Here is a 26,282-nt window from a genome sequence, read left to right as displayed (position 1 = left end):
CACTCTTGTGTTTCCTCCTTCTGGTTCCTCACTCTGTTTCCTCCTTCTGGTTCCTCACTCTTGTGTTTCCTCCTTCTGGTTCCTCACTCTGTTTCATCCTTCTGGTTCCTCACTCTTGTGTTTCCTCCTTCTGGTTCCTCACTCTGTTTCATCCTTCTGGTTCCTCACTCTGTTTCATCCTTCTGGTTCCTCACTCTGTTTCCTCCTTCTGGTTCCTCACTCTGTTTCCTCCTTCTGGTTCCTCACTCTTGTGTTTCCTCCTTCTGGTTCCTCACTCTGTTTCCTCCTTCTGGTTCCTCACTCTTGTGTTTCCTCCTTCTGGTTCCTCACTCTGTTTCATCCTTCTGGTTCCTCACTCTGTTTCATCCTTCTGGTTCCTCACTCTGTTTCATCCTTCTGGTTCCTCACTCTGTTTCATCCTTCTGGTTCCTCACTCTGTTTCATCCTTCTGGTTCCTCACTCTGTTTCATCCTTCTGGTTCCTCACTCTTGTGTTTCCTCCTTCTGGTTCCTCACTCTGTTTCCTCCTTCTGGTTCCTCACTCTGTTTCCTCCTTCTGGTTCCTCACTCTTGTGTTTCCTCCTTCTGGTTCCTCACTCTGTTTCCTCCTTCTGGTTCCTCACTCTGTTTCCTCCTTCTGGTTCCTCACTCTTGTGTTTCCTCCTTCTGGTTCCTCACTCTGTTTCATCCTTCTGGTTCCTCACTCTGTTTCCTCCTTCTGGTTCCTCACTCTGTTTCCTCCTTCTGGTTCCTCACTCTTGTGTTTCCTCCTTCTGGTTCCTCACTCTGTTTCCTCCTTCTGGTTCCTCACTCTGTTTCATCCTTCTGGTTCCTCACTCTGTGTTTCCTCCTTCTGGTTCCTCACTCTTGTGTTTCCTCCTTCTGGTTCCTCACTCTGTTTCCTCCTTCTGGTTCCTCACTCTGTTTCCTCCTTCTGGTTCCTCACTCTTGTGTTTCCTCCTTCTGGTTCCTCACTCTGTTTCATCCTTCTGGTTCCTCACTCTGTTTCATCCTTCTGGTTCCTCACTCTGTTTCCTCCTTCTGGTTCCTCACTCTGTTTCATCCTTCTGGTTCCTCACTCTGTTTCCTCCTTCTGGTTCCTCACTCTTGTGTTTCCTCCTTCTGGTTCCTCACTCTTGTGTTTCCTCCTTCTGGTTCCTCACTCTGTGTTTCCTCCTTCTGGTTCAGTTCTAGCTTCGAGTGTTTTGCTGGCTCAGTTTGAGAACCACTCGGTCACATATTTTATTCAAATTTATTGTCAAGGATGAGTGAGTCTTGATTGAAGGGCCTTCTATGTGCGTGCCATCATATTGTAGGTGGTTGCACTGTGAAGTACAGCAGGGGTATATGCAGATTAAAGCTCCCTGTATGTTGCCCGATCTGAAAACACCGACTGCGACTGCATCAGCGTAACATTGAAGGCTGGTGCGGCAAATAGAACAAAGATTACGAACATACAAAAGATGACCAGCTGGTCTATCGAGCTTGTCCTATATTAACTCTGCAGACCATCGCCACTGATTTCTTACCCCCCAACCACCCACAAGCCAGAAAATCTCCTGGGAGAGGCTAAAAACCATAGAAAATTCCCATGGGCCAATTTAGGGAAAAAACCTGGGAAATTCCTCTCTGCATTAGAAGGCTCAACTGTATATGCTTCCTGTTGCACACTGGATTGAGACTTTCCATTTCACACTGAACCCTGACATGCAGCAAACAGAGATTTTCATCCCATGAATCAGAGCTGGATTAAGCCAGCTCCTACAAGTGAAAGAGCAGTGACTAATGCACTGCACCATCCAGTCCCACTTTTTCTTAATTTAGAAACAATCATTGTGAAGTTCCTGCTTGTGTATGATTAGTGTATTCTCTTAAACTTTGATATATTTTACACTGAGACAATGTTGGTATACTGCAGACAAAATAACACAAACATACTTTGCATTGTATAGGTGAGCCTTCTAATGCTAAATTTATTAATGCAAAGGCCTTTTAGTTTATAGTGATGCCTGCATGCTTGTCAGTACATTTTTATTGGCATGCTTTGACTGGTTTTTGATTGATTGTCACAACCACTGTTGCCTTTCATGGAAAGATTGTTTTTCTTGTTAGTTATTTTGAACTGGTGTTTACAACAGCATCCTAATTCTCTCTCCTCCATTCCCTGAATCCTCAGTTCCTGGTTTCCCATATCAAGCAGCCACCACAGCGGCTGCACTGAGAGGTGCCCTGAGAGGACGAGGTCGTGCAGTCTACAGCGCGTTCCGTGCAGCAGCGCCTCCCACCGCCATACCGGCCTATGGAGGGTAAGCAGACGTGTTTGGAAGTGAATTAACAATCTTTGAGCATGGAGTTTCCAAATGGATAACTCACTAAATCTAACATCAGTGCTGTCTCCAGTTACTTTGAACATTTTATGCTGTTTGTTTAATGTCACAATTTTGCAACTTGTTCTTGCACCACTCTAGCTGGTACAATAGAGGACCCCAGATTGACCCCTTTCCCTTCATCTCCGCTCACTGTGGGCAAGTAAAAAAATCTTTGCTCAGTATTTTGCTCTGACTGAGTTTGGGAGTTTAATGTGGAGAATCATGGGTGTATTGCAGAATTAATGATGTAGTGCATTGATCATACCAGTGTGCCACACACCTACCTGCCCACTATACACAGTAATGTCCTGATTGTACTTGACAGCCTGTGAATTAAGCAGAGAACAGACTAACAGGTTAAGCTGCGTGTGCTGTCTTCAACTAAATCCATAGATTGCACGGTTCGTTACTTGCAATGCATCGCTATTCCAGATATTTGAATAATTAAGGGAGTGGATACTATGGAATGGTTCAGGGTAACTGCAGGATATGATCCATGGGCTCACACGCTATAGGGGTGGGTTAAGGGGCTTCTACTGCTGTAAGTTGAATTAATTAGCACTATGCCACCATTCAAGTCTGTTATCTTATTATTGCAGAAATTACCAAATTAACTTTTTTTAATAATTATAGTAGTGAACTACAAACCTCTGGTGCAGCTTCTTGAGATTAATTTCATCGTTTTCTGTTTTTTTACTTAAGTAATGCCAAGCTATACAGGCAATTTATGAAGGTGTTTATTCCCAAATGCTTCACACACACTGTGCTGTTGGCTCCCCTTTTCCAGAGGGAGCGAGAACTGCATACTTAATTTAATTTGTATTTTAATCTGTGAGGTTTGTTGCTCACTATGAAACTGTCCATTCCACTCACCGTCCCTGACCACCCACATAGGCTGAGATCTGCTATCAGTCCTCTGCTATGCGCATCGATACTGAGCTTGGGATGTGATTCCCGGTGTGGGCACTGAGCTTGGGATGCCTGATCTTCCTCAGCGTGTCTGCCAACAACAACACTGGAAAGATCAGAAGTTTACTTTGTGGTGAACCCCTGGCTCTAACCTGTGTTCTATGGAGGTCCAAGATGACACTGTTGATTTTTGTATAACTGAAGCAATGCATTTTGGGTAGAACAAACATGTAGGGTGTAAAAGCCTAATACCACATTCCAGTTCTTCAATGCTTAAATTGAGCAGCCTTAAGAAACAAAACCTTAACTCCCAAATACTTTTTTTTCACTTTTTTTTTTAAAAACAGGAGGAAATTTACCCAATTTGTAGTTTTTTGTGCAAATCTTGGCCCTAAATTTTATTTTTCTGGGCTGAATGAAGCATCATAATTTGGTGTAAATTTATAAATCGAAAAAATGCTGTTTTCTCTCAAATACTTGTCCATTTCACAATTGTTTTAATCCCTTGAAGTATTAAACTTGTTTTGTTAATTATTTGTAAATCGGCCATGCCCAACAGAGGTGTGATCAATTTCAGTTTCTTGTGATTGTGACCAATTATTGGCGATCTGATTTGATGTCAGTCCCTTTGCCACCTGTCTCCACATAGTGAGCCTTCGGCTGTGACACAAGTTCAAGTGTTTGTGATTTGATCCCTGTGCTATCTGGTTGTGAAGCCGACTCTTAATGTCATGTCACTGGTAGTCCAGCGTATTGCACTGTGGCAAATACTTTCCATTCAGTCGACTTATCTTCACCTTGATAAATAGAAGAAAAAATATATCTTGGATGTTGCCTCAGAGCGTTCAAGCATGGGCTTGATGCCTGCTGTTACCCTGCACAGTTCCCCAGACTCAACCATGCCAAGTGGAGTGAGTGCTTCCCTCCAGAGTAGAACAGCATGTCATCTGCTTCTTCAGGTGACCATCCCTGGAGCAGGAGAGCTGCCTGCCTCTCCCAGTAGGTGCGAGAGTGTGGATATGAAGGCCGATAGGGGAGGGGAAATATCAAAAATTACATCTTAATAGAGGAAACTAATTGGCAGCAAATATCCTTTTATATACTGCAGAAGTATTTTTCTAATTTTATATTTATGAAATGTTTTCAACTGCACAATGTTGTTTGAGGAACCTTTAGCACGAGCATGTTTGAATGTATTATTAGCCTTTAAGACTGTTCTTGTTAAAGCATGTGGATAATTGATGTTGGCTAACATTGTCACTGATGGCTGAGAGGGAAGGTTTGTCTCAAGTGAAAGAAACACGGGGACGTTGGATTTTACAGTAATTGCAGGGTGCTAAACACTGGGGCAGAGGAGGCTGGGGTGAGGCTCTTAAATCCTTAAAGTGCTCATTTCTCTAATGTACATTGTACATTAAAATGTATGATAAATATGTGACTCGATCTAAGCAATTCTTTTGGGAACACTTTTGACTCAATTCTCATTCATGAGGGTATTAGAAAAAATGAATAACTTGACATTCACCTGTGAAATTCTGGGTTTACTTTATAGAGAGGGAAGGGTTAGAGCATGAAGTTCTTTGACAGTGCAGCAGTGTGGGTCTCCATCAGCTGCACACCACAATGTAACATCCCAATCTTTCTTGAACTACCAGCCTCATGTTGCCATGAAAAACATAGAAACATAGAAGATAGGAGCAGGAGTAGGCCATTCGGCCCTTCGAGCCTGCTCCGCCATTCAATGAGATCATGGCTGATCATCCAAATTCAGTACCCTGTCCCTGCCTTCTCCCCATATCCCTTGATCCCTTTAGCCTTAAGAAATATATCCAACTCTTTCTTGAATATACTTAATGAACTGGCCTCCACCGCCCTCTGTGGCAGAGAATTCCACAGGTTCACCACTCTCTGGGTGAAGAAATTCCTCCTCATTTCAGTCCTAAATGGCTTACCCCTTATCCTTAGACTATGACCCCTGGTTCTGGACTCCCCGGCCATCAGAAACATCCTTCCTGCATCTAGTCTGTCCAGGCCTGACAGAATTTTATAGGTTTCAATGAGATCCCCTCTCAATCTTCTAAACTCCAGTGAGTATAAGCCCAATCGACACAATCGCTCCTCATACGTCATTCCTGCCATCCCAGGTATCAGCCTGGTGAATCTTCGCTGCACTCCTTCCATGGCAAGCCCGCCCTTCCTCAGGTAAGGCAACCAAAACTGCACACAATACTCAAGGTGCGGTCTCACCAAGGCCCTGTACAACTGCAGCAAGACATCCTTGTTCTTGTACTTGAACCCTCTTGCTACGAAGACCAACATACCATTTGCCGCCTTAACCGCCTGCTGCACCTGCATGTTTACCTTCAGCGACTGGTGCACAGGAACACCCAGGTCTCTTTGCACTTCCCCTTCTCCCAATCTATTGCATTCAAATAATCTGCCTTCCTGTTTTTGCCACCAAAGTGGATAACCTCACATTTATCCACATTATAGTGCATTTGCCATGTTTCTGCCCAATCACCCAACCTGTCCAAATCGTACTGGAGTTTCACGACATCCTCCTCACAGCATACCCTCCCACCCAGCTTTGTGTCCTCTGCAAATTTGGAGATACTACATCCAATTCCCTCGTCCAGATCATTAATATATATTGTGAACAGCTGGGGTCCTAGGACCAATCCTTGCGGTACCCCACTAGTCACTGCCTGCCACTCGGAAAACGACCCATTTATTCCAACTCTTTGCTTTCTGTCCGCCAACCAGTTCTCTATCCAAGTCAATACCTTGCCCCCAATCCCATGTGCCTTAATTTTGCACGCTAATCTCTTATGCGGGGCCTTATCGAAAGCCTTCTGAAAGTCCAAATACACCACATCCATTAGTTCTCCCTTATCTATTTTACCAGTTACATCCTCAAAAAATTCCAGTAGATTAGTCAAGCATGATTTACCTTTTGTAAATCCATGTTGACTTTGTCCGATCCAGTCACTGCTTTCCAAGTGCTCTGCTATTACATCTTTTATAATGGACTCTAGCATTTTCCCCACTACCAATGTCAAGCTTACCGGTCTATAATTCCCCGCCTTTTCTCTACCACCTTTTTTGAATAGTGGGGTAACATTAGCTACCCGCCAATCCATGGGTACCGTTCCAGAATCTATCGAGTTCTGGAGGATGACCAGCAATGCATCTACTATTTCTAGGGCCACTTCCTTAAGTACCCTGGGATGTAGATTATCAGGCCCTGGGGATTTATCGGCCTTCAGTCCCATCAATTTTCCTAACACCATTTCCCTACAAATACTGATTTCTTTCAGTTCCACCCTTTCATCAGACCCTATGTTCCCCAGCATCTCTGGGAGGTTATTTGTGTCCTCCTTTGTGAAGACAGAACCAAAATATGTATTTAGTTGGTCTGCCATTTCTTTGTTTCCCATTATAAATTCCCCTGATTCTGACTGCAAGGGACCTACGCTTGACTTCACCAATCTTTTTCTCTTCACATATCTATAAAAGCTTTTACAGTCAGTTTTTATGTTCCCTGCTAGCTTACTCTCATATTCTATTTTCCCTTTCTTAATTAATCCCTTTGTCCTCCTTTGTTGAATCCTAAACTGCTCCCAATCCTCAGGATTATTGCTTTTTCTGGCCAATTGATATGCCCTCTCCTTGGACCTTATGCTATCCCTAATTTCCCTTGTTAGCCACGGTTGGGTCACCTTTTTTGTTTTATTTTTATGCCAAACTGGGATGAACAAATTCTGTAGTTCATCCATTCGGTCTTTGAATGTTTGCCTTTGCCTATCCACCATCAACCCTTTGAGTGCAATTCCCCAATCAATCCTACCCAACTCGCTCCTCAGACCATCGTAGTTTCCTTTATTTAAATTGAGGACCCTAGTCTCCGAGTCAACTACTTCATTCTCCATCTTAATGAAGAATTTGATCATATTATGATCGCTCCGACCCAAGGGGCCTCGTACAACAAGATTGCTAATTAATCCTTCCTCGTTACATAATACCCAGTCTAAGATGGCCTGATCTCTGGTTGGTTCCTTGACATATTGGTCCAGGAAACCATCCCGTAAACACTCCAGGAATTCCTCCTCCACAGTATTGTTAGTAATTTGGTTGGCCCAATCTATATGTGGAGTAAAGTCACCCATGATGACTGCTGTGCCCTTATTGCACGCTTCTTTAATTTCCCTTTTAATGCCATCCCCAACCTCCGCCTTACTGTTTGGAGGTCTATAAACCACTCCCACTAACGTTTTTTTCCCCCTAGTATTTCTCAATTCTACCCATACAGATTCCACCTCATCAGAGCTAATATCCTTCATTACAATTGTGTTAAGCCCTCCTTTAACCAGTAATGCTACCCCACCTCCCTTTCCTTTTTGCCTGTCTTTCCTGAATATCGAAAACCCCTGGATGTTGAGTTCCCAGTCCTGGCCTTCCTTGAGCCTTGTTTCCGTAATCCCAACCAAATCGTATTTGTTTACTTCTATTTGCACAGCCAATTCATCCACCTTATTACAAATGCTCCTCGCATTAAGACACAAAGCCTTCAGGCTTGTTTTTTTAACGCTCTTAGACCTATTAGAATTATTATTTACTGTGGCCATGTTTGATTTAAACCGTTGATTTCTCTGACTGCCACTTTTGTTTTTCTCCTTCCTATCTTTTGCTTTTATCCTTGTTTCCCTTTCCTCTGTCTCCCTGCTCAGGTTCCCAACCCCCTGCCATTTTAGTTTAAACCCTCCCCCACAGCACTAGCAAACACTCCCCCTAGGACATCGGTTCCAGCCCTGCCCAGGTGCAAACCGTCCGGTTTGAACTGGTCCCACCTCCCCCAGAACCGGTTCCAATGTCCCAGGAACTTCAATCCCTCCCCCTGGCACCATTCCTCTAGCCACGTATTCATCTGAAGTATCCTTCTATTTCTACTCTGACTAGCACGTGGCACTGGTAGCAATCCTGAGATTACTACCTCTGAGGTCCTGTTTTTTAATTTATCTCCTAACTCCCTATATTCCGCTTTTAGGACCTCCTCCCGCTTTTTACCTATATCGTTGGTGCCTATATGCACCACGACAACTGGCTGTTCACCCTCCCCTTCCAAGATGTTCTGCAGCCGCTCGGAGACATCCTTGACCCTTGCACCAGGGAGGCAACACACCATCCTGGAGTCTCGTTTGCGGCCGCAGAAACGCCTATCTATTCCCCTTACAATTGAATCCCCTATTACTATAGCTCTACCCCTCTTTTTCCTCCCATTCTGTGCAGCAGAGCCACCCCTGGTGCCAGGAAGTTGGCTGCTGCTGCCTTCTTCTGATAAGCCATCCCCCCCAACAGTACTCAAAGTGGAGTATCTGTTGGGGAGGGGGATGGCCACAGGGGACCCCTGCACTACCTGCCTGCGCCTAGTACTCTGCCTGTTGGTCACCCGTTCCCTTTCTTCCTGTCCAACCTCCACCTGCGGTGTGTCCAACTCCGTAAATGTGCTATTCACGATGTCCTGAGCATCGTGAACGCTCCAGTATGTATCCAATCGCAGCTCCAGCGCCGCAATGCGGTCTGTCAGTAGCTGCAGCTGGATGCACTTCCTGCACATGTAGTTGTCAGGGACACAGGAAGTGTCCCTGAGTTCCCACATTTCGCAGGAGGAGCAGATCACAGGGCCCAACTGTCCTGCCATGACTTACCCTTTTAATTAATTGAATTTCAATTAAATCAATCAATCCCACTAATTACACTACAGTTAACTGGTTTACCAACAGTCCCTGCTACACTAGAGAGACCTTAGAAACTATAAAACAGAGTTAAAGTTTAAAAAAAGAGAGAAATACTCACCAACCAATCACTTACCTGCTTCCTGGTGACATCACACTTTGATTACTTTTTACCTCTCTCCCCTGCTGTTGAATTGGTCGGGCGTCGCTGCTCACTCCACTCCCAGGTCAGCCGCTGTGGTCGGGCCTCGCCTCGCCCCTCCTTTTAAAGTTGCCGCGCTGCTTGTACCTCACGCAGGTCCGCTCTGGTCGGGCGTCGCTGCTCACTCCACTCCCAGGTCAGTCGCTGTGGTCGGGACTCGCCTCGCCCCTCCTTTTAAAGTTGCCGCGCTGCTTGTACCTCACGCAGGTCCGCTCTGGTCAGGCGTCGCTGCTCACTCCACTCCCAGGTCAGTCGCTGTGGTCGGGCCTCGCCTCGCCCCTCCTTTTAAAGTTGCTGCGCTGCTTGTACCTCACGCAGGTCCGCCCTGGTCGGGCGTCGCTGCTCACTCCACTCCCAGGTCAGCCTATGTGGGCCTATGAATCTGTTGTCTGATTAAAGCCTCCACTTGGAGTAAAGAAAAGGAGACCTGGTCCCATTGTTTGCTCTGTTACATAGGAACAGGAGGAGGCCATTCAGCCTCGAGCCTGCTCCACCATTCCATTAGATTATGGCTGATCTGTACCTCAACTCCATTGTCCTGTCTTTGTTCAATATCCTTTGATATCCTTACCTAACAAAAGTCGATATAAAATGATTTGAAAATTTCAGTTGACCCAACATCCAGCCACAGCCATATGGCGGAGTGAGTTTCAGATTTCCTCTACCGATTGTATGAAAAAGTGCTTCCTGATTTAGCTCCTAAATGACCTAGCTCTCATTTTAAAATTATGCAAGAAATAGTTTTTCTCTCTACTCTATCGAATCTTTTTATCCTTTTAAACAACTTAATTTGATTGTCCCTTAACTTTCTAAACTTGAGGGAATACAAGCCAAATGAATGTAACCTGTCCTCATAATTTAACCCTTTTAGCCCCGGTATCATTCTGGTGAATCTGCGCTGCTCCCCCTGCAAGGCCAATCTATCCTTCCTGAGGTGCGGAGCACAGAACTGAACGCAGTTACTCCAGGTGGGGTCTGACCCAGGCTCTAGAGCTGAAGCATCGCTTCCTCCCCTTTGTATTCCAGCCCCCGCGATAAAGGCCAACATTCCATCAGACTTTTTGATTACTGTTTGTTGATTTCTATTATACCGCACAGCCAAGCTCGATGGCTGAGCCCGACTCCCAGTACAGGCTGTAACAGGGGGCGTAGCCCACAGAGAAACAGAAACCGAGTAAATGGAAAAACACCTTTACATTTCCTCAAGTTCTTGTTTCAATTTCACACCCTCTTTCCTGACCAAGAGGGCTTGGCTATGATGCCCTCCACAGTTGAATAGTGATTAGGTGGCTCACCTAGCTGAAGAGTATTGGGACTGCCAGGTTATATCTTGTAACTCTGTGGCCTAGCCCTCTATTGACTGTGCAGCTGGATGCACAGAAATAGCAACTGCCTCCAAAATGGCAGTATGATTTAGTAGGAAATATGGCCTGAAAAGGACGTATTACATATTTTGAAATAAACACTTGCTTTCAAACTATGAAAGATTTCTGGTGGAGATTTGGGCACTCGGGAATTCTTGTGACAAACCTTGCCTTTATTAGCCCCTGCATGTTGGAATTGCAGTAATGAGAGTGTTTCTGTGTGCATCTCTGCAGTGTGGTTTACCAGGATGGATTTTATGGTGCCGATCTCTATGTAAGTATAAACACTATTTTACACTGTCTCCCTTCTGTTGATGAAGCCATTCTTTAAACCAGTATGCTAATACTTCCTCCAGCTGTGTATTTTTCCACATCTGGCAGGTGTTAATTTCTTGTTACCCGGCCTCATCGTCCAGTTATGTAAATTTGAGACACCAGTCCCCTCAGTTGTGTAGTTTGTTTAAGCTTTGTCAACAGAAAAGTCATGCTCATTTGCTGTTATTTACAGTATAGTGTCCTGAACCTTTCAAGCGTTACACACTGGAGGTAATGGAGTTTCTTTTGGGATATCATGCAAAAGCAATGATGTCAAAAAGAATGTATTGAGTAAAGTTGACCTTTGCTGCACGGATTCTGGGCTGTAAGGAAAACCTTGATGAAACAGTTGTTAAGGCTTGTAGTATTGCTCACCAACTCTTTTGTCCTTTTTAATTTTAATTTTAAATTGAGCTGAAATGTTTACTGAGGAATGCTGGTGTATGGCGTGTGCATTGACTTTGAAATCAAATCCATCACCTTTGATCTGTAAATGGAAACTGAAGACAGTTGGCAAAAGAAATGTAGACAGGTGCTGAGAGTAAATTTAACGAGTGTTCAATCATTTCAACGTGTGTAGTTGTACAGCCTGTGAATGTCTCTTTATTAAATCTAGTGTTAAAGGTTCATCAGTGTAAAGCATCCTCCAATAATAGAATGGCTTTATCCGAGGAGGGTCTGTCTCTTTTCAGTTGTTTCTTTTCCAGCCTCGTCGCCAATGTTCTTCCCTGTGTTTTGTTATAGAATAGTGTATCAGGAACCAGTGTATAGCAGTAAGTTACCGCAGGTATGATAGAAACGTGTGAAGAGACCAATCGCACAGATTGTGGATTGCAGTGAAAAATCCTACTAACAGCCAAGACTGCAGTTAGGGATGGGAGCAGGCACCAAATGGAGATGAAACATTCCTGCAGCGTGCACTAATTTCAGCATCAGATTAACACAAACTTGGGGGGGAAAAAATCCTACTACTGAATATAATTGGTAGGTTTATAGTGTGGGGTTGTGCCTGTTACTGACTCAACACATTTCACTTTGAATCATTAAAAGAGCTGTGAAGGAGAGGGTCTCATTCTGTCAGTCTGATTAAAGGTTAGTGTAACCGTGCAATGCCATGAGAAATTACTTTCATCTCATCTGTTGGTGGAATGGGGATCTGGATAGCCAAGGTGAAAGAACAGTGTTCTACCATAGCTTGGCACTCAAGACGATCGCCTTATTTAGTCAGCATGAGTAGGAGATTTTTTTTTTAAACAAAAAAAAAATTTTTTGCAAGAATTTCTCAGCCACACCCCATTCCATGACCACGAGGTCAATAAGAAAGTGACTTGTTTTCTTCCAGATTTCTGGCAACCCCACTGGGAACCTGTGCAGTAGGGACTGCGTAAAAAAAAGGTCCAGGGTGACTCGCCCTTCAACCTTTTTTCCCTTTCTCACCTGGTTGCAGACGCGAATGGCTGTTTAAATGCTGCCCAAAAGCCATGCCAGCAGGCTGCTGAAAGACTGGAATATCAGGGTCTCAGGCAGCCACAGAAAAGAGAGAATTATAATAGCCTTGTTTACAGTGGGGCTTGGAAGAAATCTTTAAGGGCACATGTCTGTAATAAGAGAGATGAACGAGGTGATAAAAATTCTCCTTTTATGAGTGGAAGCAATATCAGTGGGAAATGTGAAACCAGCCTGCAGTACATTAATCATGCAGGAGCGTGTAGATAAAACCTAATGGGATCCAAGCATTGAATTCCAATGAACCAAGTCACTTTCATTCACTCCAGTGCATCATGGCATAAACACACCATCCTTTCCCATTAATTCTTGTTTCACTGCACTAGATGTGGCTAACTTCAGCAGATGTTTAGCTATTTCTTGTTAATATACAATAAATATTTAAATGCAGTTCAGGTAGAATTGTTGCAATCTGATCAGTCTTCCTCCGCAGCCTGTGTAAGGAATGTTCAAGGCCACTGATTTGCTGTTTTCATGGAGATGCATTTGCAGAATGTAATCCCCAAAACACTGGTAAAATTTCCAGAATCTGATCTAATAAAAACAGAATTTGATTTATTGATGTAGAACAGTGGCCCTGGTAATGATACAGGTCTGAATTGTTACATATTTTAGTTATATATGTGGATTTAAAAAATCCCTTAATTCTGCCATTTGGCCCATTAAGTCTGCGAAGAGCAATCCAGTCAGTCCCACTCCCGGCTCTTTCCCCATATCCCTGCAATTTTTTCTCCCAAGTATTTATCCAATTCCCTTTTGAAGGCTACTATTAAATCTGTATCCACCACCCCATCAGGCAGCGCATTCCCAATCCTAACCACTCGCTGCGTAAAAAAGGTTTCCCCTCATGTCGCCTCTGGTTCTTTTGCCAATCACTTTAAACCTGTGCCCTCTCATTATCGACCTTTCAGCCATTGGAAACCGTTTCTCTTTATGTACTACTCCCCTTGAAGTAAGAGCGGATATCTGGCAAGTGTAATACAGCACCATTTTCTACCAGAGTGGCAAAACTTGCTCAGCGAATACAGCTGAGGCTGCTACATGATCGACTCCTCTGATCATACACTACAGTTACAATCTACTGTGGGATATACTTTCCAGTGGAACCTGCCACTCATAGGATTCACGTTAAAGATAAATTAAAACATTTTATACAACATAATTGTGCAGGTGGGATGATTAATGTTGGATACTGCCATTTCATTAAAAATTAGCTGCTTTTTCCCGTTTTGCTGGTCAGTAATAAAACTGTGTTAAAAGAATCATTCCCAGCAGGCAGCTGCTACTTGAAGCAATCTGTTCTCCATAGATACCTGATAATGCTATAGAGTTTGGTTAGTATCTCCGCTCCCACCTCTAACTGCAGCGAGAACTTTTAATGTGGTTTGCTTGACGTGAACGTTAACCTCTTGGGTATGCGGGAGAGGCTGCAATGAGTGAATGGTGATCGTGAATGTTTATTATATTTTCATATATACATTTTTATATATATAATACTGAGAATCGTGGCTGCACGCTCTAGTAATCCAGGCTGTTTCCTTCACTCGGCTTGCCATAGCGAATAGGGCTGAGGGCCGTCCTTTGGAGAATGCTGGGACGGCCAGAGTTAGCTGTGGATCATTTGGTTGGTGATTGCTAGTGCTGTAGATTCGGACATTCGCATGCTCCGATTTCTCCTGATTGACAGATACCACAGCTTGACTGTTTAGAAAATAAAGACTCATTTGTACTTACATGCAATTTTTAAAAAAAAACTGCATTTGTTTTAATGTAATCTAACATACTTGGGCTACAGAGGCAATTATACATCAATTCAGTTTGGCAATGCTATTTAAAAAAATTCTTCGCAGGGTTCAAAATCTGCTCTAGTTTTGCACATCTGTTAGAGATTTCCTGTTCAATAAACAGCACTTTTTCCCCACCCCCCAATAGCTCTGTCGGCAAAGCCACATATACACGCTCTGTTTGTGCTGTTAGCTGATATCGGGTAGAATGGCGGAGAAGGCAACTACACTTGGCATACTGACACTCACTGGCTCACTTCATTGAGGATTGACCAGTTGGGTGAGGTACCGGAGGGATGCGCCTACCTTGGAACTGTGCCCTGTGGAGAGATAGGGGAGGGGGCGAGGGGGGTGGGGAGAGAATTGGAAATTTAAAACTGATCCCTTTCTCTTGATTTCTGCTTTACCTATTTGCATCCCAGTGGGATTGGCAACACTCAGTCTTCCTTCTCACCATCAGTCCATATTTTACTTGCTAGCTTAGCTGGTAGGAGGAGCTCATTTACCTGAAGGGTCTGCTTTACCTATAGTCCGCGAAGAAGGGATCACGGGCAACAGCCAGTGGCAAACCGTAAAGGTGCCAACCAGGACCAGTGTTTGTTTCACAATGGTGAGGAGCGTGCAAGGTCAGCAGAGACCCGAGTTATTTGCACGATGGTGAGTTGGGGGGGAAAGGCGCCTGTCAGTGGGGACCCTTGAGTGAAGGGGGCTGAGACCTGGGTTAGTTGCACAGCAGTGAGATGGTGGGCTGTCAACAAAGAGTCAGGCTAATTGCAGTTGGCAGCCTCTGTCTAAATCTTTGGACTTAACGCTTCGAGAATTAGATGGTCAGCTCCCACTATATAAATTTTTATGCTATTCTACAAAACAAAAAGTTTAAAATCTGCAGTGCTAATGATGAATGGTGCGTGCATCAATTTTTACTTAAAAATTTGCAATATATGAAACAAATGCAGTTTTTGCCATTGCTTTGGTGTGAGGTGTGAGAATGTTGCAGAATTCTTAGGCATCTTCTTGTTTGTTCCCAGGGTGGATATGCAGCCTACAGGTATGCACAACCAGCAACTGCTACTGCAACTGCATACAGTGACAGGTAAGAATCAGGCCGACCCATCTCTCACCCTTCTCACTGTCTGCTTCTGCAGTGTTCATTTTAGCAGGAAAGGGTGTCGAATCTTTGTTTTGGTGGTGTGCTCTCTTTACAGGGTGACTTCACTGTGCAGCTCCATCCTACACTTGCTCACTGTGGACTTTCCAATGTAGAGGTTCTCTGCTCCGGAGCCATAAACAGCATGCATCATTTCTGAGACTGAGATTTATCAAAGGTTGTTGTAATGTAGGCTGCGTTACTGAGAGTGCTTTGTATGGATTATCCATTAGTGATTGAACCGCCAACATTGCACATTATCCTGGAGACAGTGTCATTCTTCATCCTCCACATAACCACTAGAATGAAATGACTGTCAGATCGGAGACAAGGAAACAAAAAAAAATTCAGGAGGGATGAAGGTCTGTTTAAGATGTGTTATTTCTCTCAACGGTTTTCTGACAGTTTTTCTCCCCTACTTCCTCTTACTGCTCACTGGGATATGGTTTCACAGGCAGCAAGCATTCCAATGCCTTTCTCAAGTAACCATTATTCATGCATGAGTCTTAATGGTGAGTATCCTGTGATGGGGCCTGTTTAGTGAGCAAGTTAAAGAGCAGTTGGAAGGTTATAAATGCCACTAGCAAAGCCTTGCATCTAGCCAGGAATGGCTTCTTGGGATAGTCCTAGCCCCATCCACCCGCACGCCAGGCAGGCAGTATTATGTACTTCAGTGGCTTGTTCTATGGCACCTGCATGTATCCAGGATCTGAAAATCTGAGCAAAGATCAAACCATGCAGGCAATTTAAAAAATCCTCTTTTAGGTAGTCTTTCCCCGACACTCCAATAGCGACTTCTCCCTACTGCCCCACTGGGGCCACGGTGGATGACTGTCCAGCTTTCTGCACTATTTAGGAGGAGATTGTGATATGTTTGGGTCAGAGAAACTTCACATGTTAATCCAGTCTACTTTGAGGTGAAAATCAAGAGAAGCATCTGTTAGGATTTCTTGGAAACCATCCTCGCTGCTGAGATGGTTTGTTGGCTGCAGCAGCAACAGGAGAGCTGCCAGACAATGGGGAAGGAAAGTTTTACTCGTGCTATTTTGTGGTCTTAGGGAACTTAACTGTTTCCACTATCCTGGACAGAGGATTTCTTCAGGCATTTCTCAAAAGGAGCACTTCAAGTCATTTATATGCCACAAGTTACTTGGGCAATTTGCCAGGAGATTGACTGGATACAGTCAACCTCAAGGCTCCCTTTCAGATTGTCCTTTAGCCAAGGCATGGACCTTATTACAGAAAGGTGCTGTTTTAAAAGGAAGCTTTCCATCACTTCTTGGCCTTCATGATTGTGAAAAATAATTTATTCTCCCAATTACTGCTTGTGATTTTAGTCTGGTCCTTCGCACATCGATCTGCCTCTCCGGGAATAATATAAATTGCAATACAGACTGAGGCCATTCAGCCCCAGGTATCTGCTAATACTAGCACTTTAACTGGAGCTGTGTTCTCTGAGCAGTTTCTCCCAATTCTTTCATATTCTTTCTTTTCAAATACTTACTTCAGGGTCTCTGCCCTAATAGCCCTTTGTAGTACTATATTCCATGTTCTATAGCCCTCTTTGGGGGGGGGGGGGTGGAGAAAACCTTCTAAACCCCCCCCCCCCTCTGATGATGTCACATTACAACAGTGACTACACTGCAGAAAGTACTTCATTGACTGTAAAGTGCTTTGAGACGTCCAGTGGTCGTGAAAGGTGCTGTATAAATGCAGGTCTGTCTTTTCATGATATTCCTCAGTTTATGCCTCGTTGTTACTGATTTGCCAGCCAGAGCAAATATTCTTTCACTATTTAACCTCTCAAATCTTTCATACTTTGAAACCTCTATAATTCTCCCTTAATCATCATCATTCTAGTGGAAAAAGCTCTAATTTTTTTGAGCCTTTATAATTATATAAACTTTCTTTCCTGATATTCTGGTTAATCTTTACTGTATCCTTTCAATGATTCTATCCTTCCTATATTGGGGTGCCCAGAAATGCATACAGTGCACCAACTGTAGTCTAACCAATGTCTTGTACAAATTCAACAACAACTCGCATTTATATAGCATGTTTAATGTAAAAAAAAACTACCGAGGCACTTCACAAACTTAATCAGACAATAAAATTTAACATCACTTCCTTGTTTTTATATTCAATTCAATGCAAACACACCTATATAAATAAAATCCAGAATCCTATTTGCTTTTTTAATGACGTTTTCTCATTGTACTCCCACATTTAGAAATTTGAGCCACATGAACAGAGATCTTTAGAGTGGAAAAGTATATGATACCAAATTGGTTTAAGCTAAAAGCATGAATGCATTGCAGGCACTGATGGTGAAACAACCCTACCTGATTTGGTGCAACTATATAAGTGAACTCCATTTTTATCTTGGGTTTCTTTCCCCAATTCTAACGCTTTACCTGCCACCTCGGATTTCTGAGGTGGAACACAGTTTTGACTGGAAGCCTGTATAGCTTTTTGTTATCTGCATATGTGCGCCAAAATCTTGCTAATTCTTTGTAATCTGTCTTCAGACAGTAGGAAAAGCCATCTCCATACAGAAACTATCTAAGTGAATGGTGCAATGTATTCTTTACTGTTATCATCTTGCAGCTTGCAGATAGAAAGCCTTCCAGTTTGGTCAAGAGCTATTCTATGAGTTCAGCTGTGACTTGGGTACATTTCAAACGAGTCTTGGTTGAAAGTATTTATAAAGCAACTGCTTGAAGTAACTTGCATACCTTTACAAAGCACTATTGTTTGGACCTGTCTGTCGAGGATGATTTACAGCTTAGCAGGTCACTGCTGGCTGCAGGCATTAATCTAGGCCTAAAGGCCTCCCTCAGTGAGTTGCTACTGGCTCACTTTTCAGTGATATGTGGAAATTTGATATGTGAAGAAAGACAGATTACCTATCCCGAAGAGTCATATCATTCTTTGAAGCTTTCACATAGAACAAACCCACCCTGTCGTCTCCATCGGCTCTTTTTTGGAGGGGGTTCCTTACTGTGTTGCCTGGCTAGCCAGCTCCTTGGATTCATTTTGCAGTATGCACATGGCATATAGAGCTTGGGGAAGGGTAGGGTTTGGGAGGATAATGTCGTCTTGTCATTGCATCATGGATGTAAATGCCTCAAATGATTTTCCTTGTACCTGAACTGATGCATTGGTTCAATCTTAATGGTATGTGGCGGATGCTCTAGATTCAAAGAATGAAGGTGACTTTTCACTGGGATGAGTCAGTCTAACAGTGGCTCAATTGGACTGATTACTTGTGGGGGAGAGAAGAATTTTCTCTCTCGATGATGGTGACTCGAGCTGAATTTAATAGGCATTCGTGCCATCTGGGACCTCACTAAGTAGTCATTCTTCATGGGTAGCCTGTCAGCAGGCTTTTCTACTGTGAGGCATAAAACCTGTGCCCAGTCTCCTCCTCAGTCAGTATTTATGCCTTCCAGCAAGCTTGCTGGATCGCAGTCAAGAGCAGGAACTTTGCCTGAATTTCCTGCCAAGCCAGAGTGCTGAGACCAGTTGTAGAATGCCCCACCACTGCTCTTTGAGAGCGAACATTAGCACAAAATGAAGAGGAAACCTGGGATCTTGCTGTTTTTTATTTTTGGTTCGGTACTGCCAAGGCAAAGCATTTCTGCTTTTATATTTCAAATGAATTTCTTGTCTTTTTGCAGCTATGGGCGTGTTTACACTGCAGACCCCTATCACACACTCGCTCCTGCTCCCACCTATGGGGTTAGCGCTGTGGTAAGTGAACTCTTAAATTTACATTTTTTTTTTTTAAACGACAGATTTCATTTGTTATCAACTTTAATGTAGAAAAACATCAAAGGCGTGTCACAGAAGTGTACTAGATCAAAATGGACACTAAGCCAAAGAAGGAGGTATTAGGAGGGATGATCAAAAGCTTGGTCAAAGAGGTGGGTTTTAAGGAGGAGAGCAGGAGGGAATTCCAGAACAAGGCTGAAGACAAGGCCCCCCAAATGGTGGGGCAAAGGGATGGGGGGATGCAACAAGAGTCCAGAGTCTGGAGAAACGAAGAGTTCTGGAGGGGTGTCTGGCTGAAGGACGTTGGAGATATTGAAGGGCAAAGTCATGAAGGGTTTTAAACATGAGGATGAGAATTTAAAATTGAGGTGCTGGGGGACCGGAAGCTGATGTAGGTCAGTGAGTACAGGGGTGATGGGTGAGTGGGACCTGGTATCACATGCAGCAGAGTTTTGCATGAGGTGAAGTTTCCAGAGTGTAGAGGATGGGAGGCTGGTTATGAAAGTATTGGAATAATCAAGTCTGGAGATGTTGAAGGCATGATGAGGTTTTACACAGAAATCACAGAAACCCCACAGTGCAGATAGAGGCCACTTCGGCCCATCGAGCCTGCACCGACACATATCCCACCCGATCCCCGTAACCCCACGTATTTAATCCCCCTAACATTAAGGATCAATTTATCATAGCCAATCAACCTAACCCGCACATCTTTGGACTGTGGGAGGAAACCGGAGCACCCGGAGGAAACCCACGCAAACACGGGGAGAATGTGCAAACTCCACACAGACAGTCGCCCGAGGCCGGATTCGAACCCGGGTCCCTGGCGCTGTGAGGCAACAGTGCTAACCACTATGCCACCGTGCTGCCCAGCAGATGGGCAGAGGTGGAGAAGGGCGCGATTACAGAGGTGGAAGTAGGTGGTCTTATTATGGAGAGAATATGGGTCAGTAGCTCAGCTCAGATTCTATTAGAAGGTTGCACAGTCAGGTGTAACCCGAGGCAGGGGGAGGGGATTAAGTCGCTGGCAAGTGAGCGGAGTTTGTAGTGAGGGCTTCGGTTTTCCCAATACTTCATTGAAGAAAATTGCCTGGATGTTGGACAAGCAGTCTTACAACACTGAGGAGGTGGGAAGGTAAATCTGGGTGTCGTCTGCGTACATGTGCAAATTTACTCCATGTCTTCAGGTAGCATGTAACTGAAGATGAGGTGGGGATAATGATTGATCCTGGGGTGATTCCAAAGGTAACGGTGCAGCGGCAGGGAGAGAAGCTGTTACTGAAGACGCTCTGGTTTTGATTGGATAGCTAAGAGTAGAACCAAGTGAGGGCTGTCCCACTGAGCTGGACAGCAGAGAAGAGGCGTTGGAGGAGGATGGTGTGGTCAACCCTGTCATAAGCTGCAGGGAGGTCGAGGAGGGATAATACACCATGGTCACAGAGGACATCATTTTTGACTTTGATTAAGGCTATTTCAGTGCTGTGGCAGGGGGCAGAAACCTGATTGGAGAGATTGAAACGTGAAATTACGGGAAAGATGGTCACTGATTTGGGAGGTGATAACACGTTCAAGGACTTTGGAGAGGAAAGGGAGATTAGTGATGGGGCGGTAGTTTGCAAGACACAAGGGTCGCGGCTGGGCTTTTTGAGGAAGGTGGTGATGGTGGTGGTTTGGAAAGAGAGGGGGCAGTACCTGAGAAGAGGGAACCGTTTACAATGTTAGTTAACATGAGGGTCAAGAAGGGAAGTTGGGTGGTCAGCAGTTTAGTAGGAATTAGCTCAAGGGATGCAGGGGTGGGGTCTCATGGATTAGATGAGGTGGGGGGTGTGGACGAGAAACTACAGAAAGATGTAGGTTCAAGACTAGAACAGAGGGAGCTTGAGGGAAGGTTCAGCTTGGTGGATAAGGTGAACTGGAAGAAGTCCGTCTTGGTGAGAAAGAAGTCCATGAGCTCCTCGCACTTGTTGGAGGCGAGGGTGGTGGGGGCAGGGGAGTGGGGTTTAAGGGGATGGTTGGTAGTGGAGAAGCGAAGCTCAGGGTTATCTTTTTTCTTCAGGATGATCTTGTAGTAGTGGGAAGTTTTGGCAGAGGAGCGCAAGGCCCAATAGAGCTTGTTATGGTCCAGTCAGATCTGGCGATGGATGGCTAAACCAGTTGTGCACTGAAGTTTGCATCTTTTGGACTTGAGGGAGTGAAGTTGGGGGACATACCGGGGAGGCGACCAGAGAGGTTTTACTGGGGGCAAGGGCATCAAAGGTGGAGGTGAGGGAGTGGCTGAGCAAATTGACAGCTGCAGAAGCAATGCGATGAATGGAAGGCCAAAGTCTTAAGCAGTTGGGAGTTTGAGTGGAATTGTAAGTGACTTGGAGAGTTTTTCCTAGAGGCGAACAGGAATAAGTGGTATCGGAAGGGGTAGGGGGGATGTGGGTGGTGAAGGGTATGAGGAAGTGCTCAGGGTTGGCCTTGTATAATTGAGACATGATAATCCAACAAAACTATTCTGCACAAAACGCTGTGTACAACTTAAAGAACTGGAACCGTTACTACAATGTGACAGAAGTAGTGAGAGCAGAAAAATAGGAAAGATGCAAGAGAGGCAGAATATGGATTGGGAGGAGGGGGGAACCTGGAGTCTCAAATCTCTCCCCCTCCACCCTCAGAATGGTGGTGTGGGACTGGAGTCTCACATAGGCCAGGCTGTCGGGGAGGCAGGTTCCTTCCCTTACGGACATTAGTGAGACACTTGGGTTTTTACAGCAATCCGCCACTTCCCTGCTGCTAGCAGATTCAGTGAATTCAGTTTTGCAGTTTGCCGTGGTGAGATTTGAACTCAACCTCGGGGTTGTTAGCCTGTACCTTGAGCATAAGCTACCGTACCCAAAGTAAACTTGAGATGCCGGTGGCACAGCACTTTAATGCACTGACATGCTGTGCTGTGGGCTAGTGGGATGTCGTTTCTCTCGCTGCACGTTTCCCCGTGTAACCTGTTTCTGAATTCTGCTGGGAGCTCTTGCTGGGGCACAGTTCCAGTACCTTTCCCAAATGGCCATTCTCTCTGTGTAAGCCTAGATAGCGAGGGTTGGCAGGTTTTTGGGGTATGGGAGCATCCCAGCAGAGCCTGATTCTGCCCATGCTTGATGACCAAGATATGCACTTTCCTGCCGTGAACACTGGACAGGGATCAGGAACAGGATCCCTTGCTGATTTCTCGCCCCCCCCCCCCCCCCCCCCCCCTCCCCTTTCCGGTCCAGTGCCACTGAACCAACTGTAGCAGCTTAATTGCTGCCTTGCCTGGCATCCGCCAACTCCGCATAGGCTGGGGATCGAGCCTGGAATCTTGTGGCCTGTGCGGGCCAGTGCTGTGTAGAATTGTGGAGTTGATTCCTTTAAGGATGGTGACTATTTTGAGATGGCTTATAGATATCTTGTGACTCCAGGGCACCGAGCAGCCCACTTGCCCGCATTCTTCAGGGATTGTGCATGGCAGGTGCAGAGAGAATTCAAAGTAAAATGAGAACTTTAAAAAACTTTTAATCAGCGAGGCTGAGTAAATTATTGTTGCCGTTCGATTAATAAAAGTGCAAACCTTTCTGCTGTTGGTCTGGAACTCTCTGGGAAGCAGGAAGCTGATAAACAATCAGTGTATGAAATCGTTCACATTTTATGTGACTGCTGCCTGGGCCCCATCCATCCTCCTTAATTGAATCTGTCTCCAGACACACACCCTGTTAGTGTTATCAGGGAGCCTGAGAAATGTTTTAATTTCACCATATCTGTGTGGCTGATGTCCACTTGGGGCTATCTGATCAACGAATCTCTGGAACATACGTACAGGCGCTAAGTTCAATTAAAGTGATTGATTAGTTTCTGATGGGTTAATGCATCACTCCGAGATTCAATTGGATCTCCGTACTTCTGATTGATGTGCTGGTCTGGAACAATGTGTTTATTTCTGTTTCTCTCCACACCCCCCATAAATAAACAGGGCAGGCCTGAGAACTCTTTACAGGCGCACCCATCAGCTCTTCATTGATTCCGTTATTGACTTCATTTAAAGTCTCTCGGTTGAGCACAAGCTGACCGGCCGGAGCGGGCTGACCGGGCCCGAGGGAGCGGGCTGGTGATGCAGCACGTTGAGCATCTGAAGCATCACAGCACGGGCTGGGAGATGTCGGTTTCTTACTGGAGCTTTCTCCTGTAGTTGTTCCTGACACCAGCCAGCCTGAATTGAGGCGGGGTGCTTCCTGAACGCCTTGAGCTGGGACAAGAACCCAGGAGCAGGTCGCCCATCAACCTCTGCCGCCGACCCTTTGATCAGGAAATCTTTTAAATCCACCATTCTATCCACCGCACTTTGTTGCTATGCAGCTGGTCCTTCATCGAACAGCTCCTAGAATCTCCTTTTGGTGTAAGTAAGTGGAAAAAATAGTTTCTCTTCCTTTCTCTCCTGTAGGTCCCAGTTCCACAGACACCTGTCGCCCTTTAATGGCCACATGACCCTAGACAGTGAGTGTCGCCAGGCTATTCAGACATGGGAGGCAGCACAACCTGGTGTACTCCTGTCCTCGCCCAAAATGCACATACGCACTTCGGAGTCCCGGACACTGGTTCATGACCAGGAGTGGGATCATTGTGTTCCCTCCCCAAGCCCCGGACACTGGTTCATGACCAGGAGTGGGATCATTGTGTTCCCTCCCCAAGCCCCGGACACTGGTTCAGGACCAGGAGTGGGATCATTGTGTTCCCTCCCCAAGCCCCGGACACTGGTTCATGACCAGGAGTGGGATCATTGTGTTCCCCGGGCACTGGTTCATGACCAGGAGTGGGATCATTGTGTTCCCCGGACACTGGTTCATGACCAGGAGTGGGATCATTGTGTTCCCTCCCCGAGCCCAGACACTGGTTCATGACCAGAAGTGGGATCATTGTGTTCCCCGGGCACTGGTTCATGACCAGGAGTGGGATCATTGTGTTCCCTGAGCCCCGGGCACTGGTTCATGACCAGGAGTGGGATCATTGTGTTCCCTGAGCCCTGGGCACTGGTTCATGACCAGGAGTGGGATCATTGTGTTCCCCGAGCCCCGGGCACTGGTTCATGACCAGGAGTGGGATCATTGTGTTCCCTCCTCGAGCCCAGACACTGGTTCATGACCAGAAGTGGGATCATTGTGTTCCCCGGGCACTGGTTCATGACCAGGAGTGGGATCATTGTGTTCCCTGAGCCCCGGGCACTGGTTCATGACCAGGAGTGGGATCATTGTGTTCCCTGAGCCCCGGGCACTGGTTCATGACCAGGAGTGGGATCATTGTGTTCCCTGAGCCCCGGGCACTGGTTCATGACCAGGAGTGGGATCATTGTGTTCCCTGAGCCCTGGGCACTGGTTCATGACCAGGAGTGGGATCATTGTGTTCCCTGAGCCCCGGGCACTGGTTCATGACCAGGAGTGGGATCATTGTGTTCCCTGAGCCCCGGGCACTGGTTCATGACCAGGAGTGGGATCATTGTGTTCCCTGAGCCCCGGGCACTGGTTCATGACCAGGAGTGGGATCATTGTGTTCCCTGAGCCCTGGGCACTGGTTCATGACCAGGAGTGGGATCATTGTGTTCCCCGAGCCCCGGGCACTGGTTCATAACCAGGAGTGGGATCATTGTGTTCCCCGAGCCCTGGGCACTGGTTCATGACCAGGAGTGGGATCATTGTGTCCCCTGAGCCCCGGGCACTGGTTCATGACCAGGAGTGGGATCATTGTGTTCCCTGAGCCCCGGGCACTGGTTCATGACCAGGAGTGGGATCATTGTGTTCCCCGAGCCCCGGGCACTGGTTCATGACCAGGAGTGGGATCATTGTGTTCCCTCCCTGAGCCCCGGGCACTGGTTCATGACCAGGAGTGGGATCATTGTGTTCCCTGAGCCCCGGGCACTGGTTCATGACCAGGAGTGGGATCATTGTGTTCCCTGAGCCCCGGGCACTGGTTCATGACCAGGAGTGGGATCATTGTGTTCCCCGAGCCCCGGGCACTGGTTCATGACCAGGAGTGGGATCATTGTGTTCCCTCCCCGAGCCCCGGGCACTGGTTCATGATCAGGAGTGGGATCATTGTGTCCCCGAGCCCTGGGCACTGGTTCATGACCAGGAGTGGGATCATTGTGTCCCCGAGCCCTGGGCACTGGTTCATGACCAGGAGTGGGATCATTGTGTTCCCTGAGCCCCGGGCACTGGTTCATGACCAGGAGTGGGATCATTGTGTGCCCTGAGCCCCGGGCACTGGTTCATGACCAGGAGTGGGATCATTGTGTTCCCCGAGCCCTGGGCACTGGTTCATGACCAGGAGTGGGATCATTGTGTTCCCTGAGCCCCGGGCACTGGTTCATGACCAGGAGTGGGATCATTGTGTCCCCGAGCCCTGGGCACTAGTTCATGACCAGGAGTGGGATCATTGTGTCCCCGAGCCCTGGGCACTAGTTCATGACCAGGAGTGGGATCATTGTGTTCCCCGAGCCCAGACACTGGTTCATGACCGGGAGTGGGATAATTGTGTCCCCTGAGCCCCGGGCACTGGTTCATGACTAGGAGTGGGATCATTGTCTTCCCCGAGCCCCGGGCACTGGTTCATGACCAGGAGTGGGATCATTGTGTTCCCCGAGCCCAGACACTGGTTCATGACCGGGAGTGGGATAATTGTGTCCCCTGAGCCCCGGGCACTGGTTCATGACTAGGAGTGGGATCATTGTGTCCCCGAGCCCTGGGCACTGGTTCATGACCAGGAGTGGGATCATTGTGTTCCCTCCCTGTGCCCCGGGCACTGGTTCATGACCAGGAGTGGGATCATTGTGCTCCCTGAGCCCCGGGCACTGGTTCATGATCAGGAGTGGGATCATTGTGTCCCCGAGCCCTGGGCACTGGTTCATGACCAGGAGTGGGATCATTGTGTTCCCTCCCTGAGCCCCAGACACTGGTTCATGACCAGGAGTGGGATCATTGTGTTCCCTGAGCCCTGGGCACTGGTTCATGACCAGGAGTGGGATCATTGTGTTCCCTCCCCAAGCCCCGGGCACTGGTTCATGACCAGGAGTGGGATCATTGTGTCCCCGAGCCCCGGGCACTGGTTCATGACCAGGAGTGGGATCATTGTGTCCCCTGAGCCCCGGGCACTGGTTCATGACCAGGAGTGGGATCATT

At 46.2% G+C, this 26,282-nt stretch overlaps 1 protein-coding gene across 8 annotated transcripts in view; it reads left to right on the top strand.

The window, feature by feature from the left end:
• LOC147099680 (RNA binding protein fox-1 homolog 1-like) overlaps window positions 1–26,282 on the top strand; it is a 107,773-nt gene that overhangs the window by 71,626 nt on the left and 9,865 nt on the right. The window contains exons 9-14 of one of the 8 annotated variants that reach the window (XR_015073896.1): window positions 2,176–2,305; window positions 2,468–2,524; window positions 10,810–10,849; window positions 11,635–11,663; window positions 15,209–15,273; window positions 19,008–19,033. Coding sequence is in view for 4 of the 8 variants with exons in the window: in XM_085969041.1 (XP_085825167.1) it covers window positions 2,176–2,305; window positions 2,468–2,524; window positions 11,635–11,677; window positions 15,209–15,273; window positions 19,008–19,080 (368 nt within the window). In the remaining 4 variants the exon portion in view is untranslated. Of the gene's footprint in view, window positions 1–2,175; window positions 2,306–2,467; window positions 2,525–10,809; window positions 10,850–11,634; window positions 11,678–15,208; window positions 15,277–19,007; window positions 19,081–26,282 lie in introns of those variants that run through there. The other 7 variants (XR_015073895.1, XR_015073898.1, XM_085969041.1 and 4 more) reach the window with 7 other exon arrangements.

This window comes from Somniosus microcephalus, chromosome 28 (genome assembly GCF_052327205.1).
Source record: "Somniosus microcephalus isolate GS21.2 chromosome 28, FLI_Smic_1.0, whole genome shotgun sequence".
NCBI classification, from domain to species: domain Eukaryota; kingdom Metazoa; phylum Chordata; class Chondrichthyes; order Squaliformes; family Somniosidae; genus Somniosus; species Somniosus microcephalus.
Note: the sequence above shows the minus strand (reverse complement) of the source record. Positions and strands in the feature narration are given on the sequence as shown.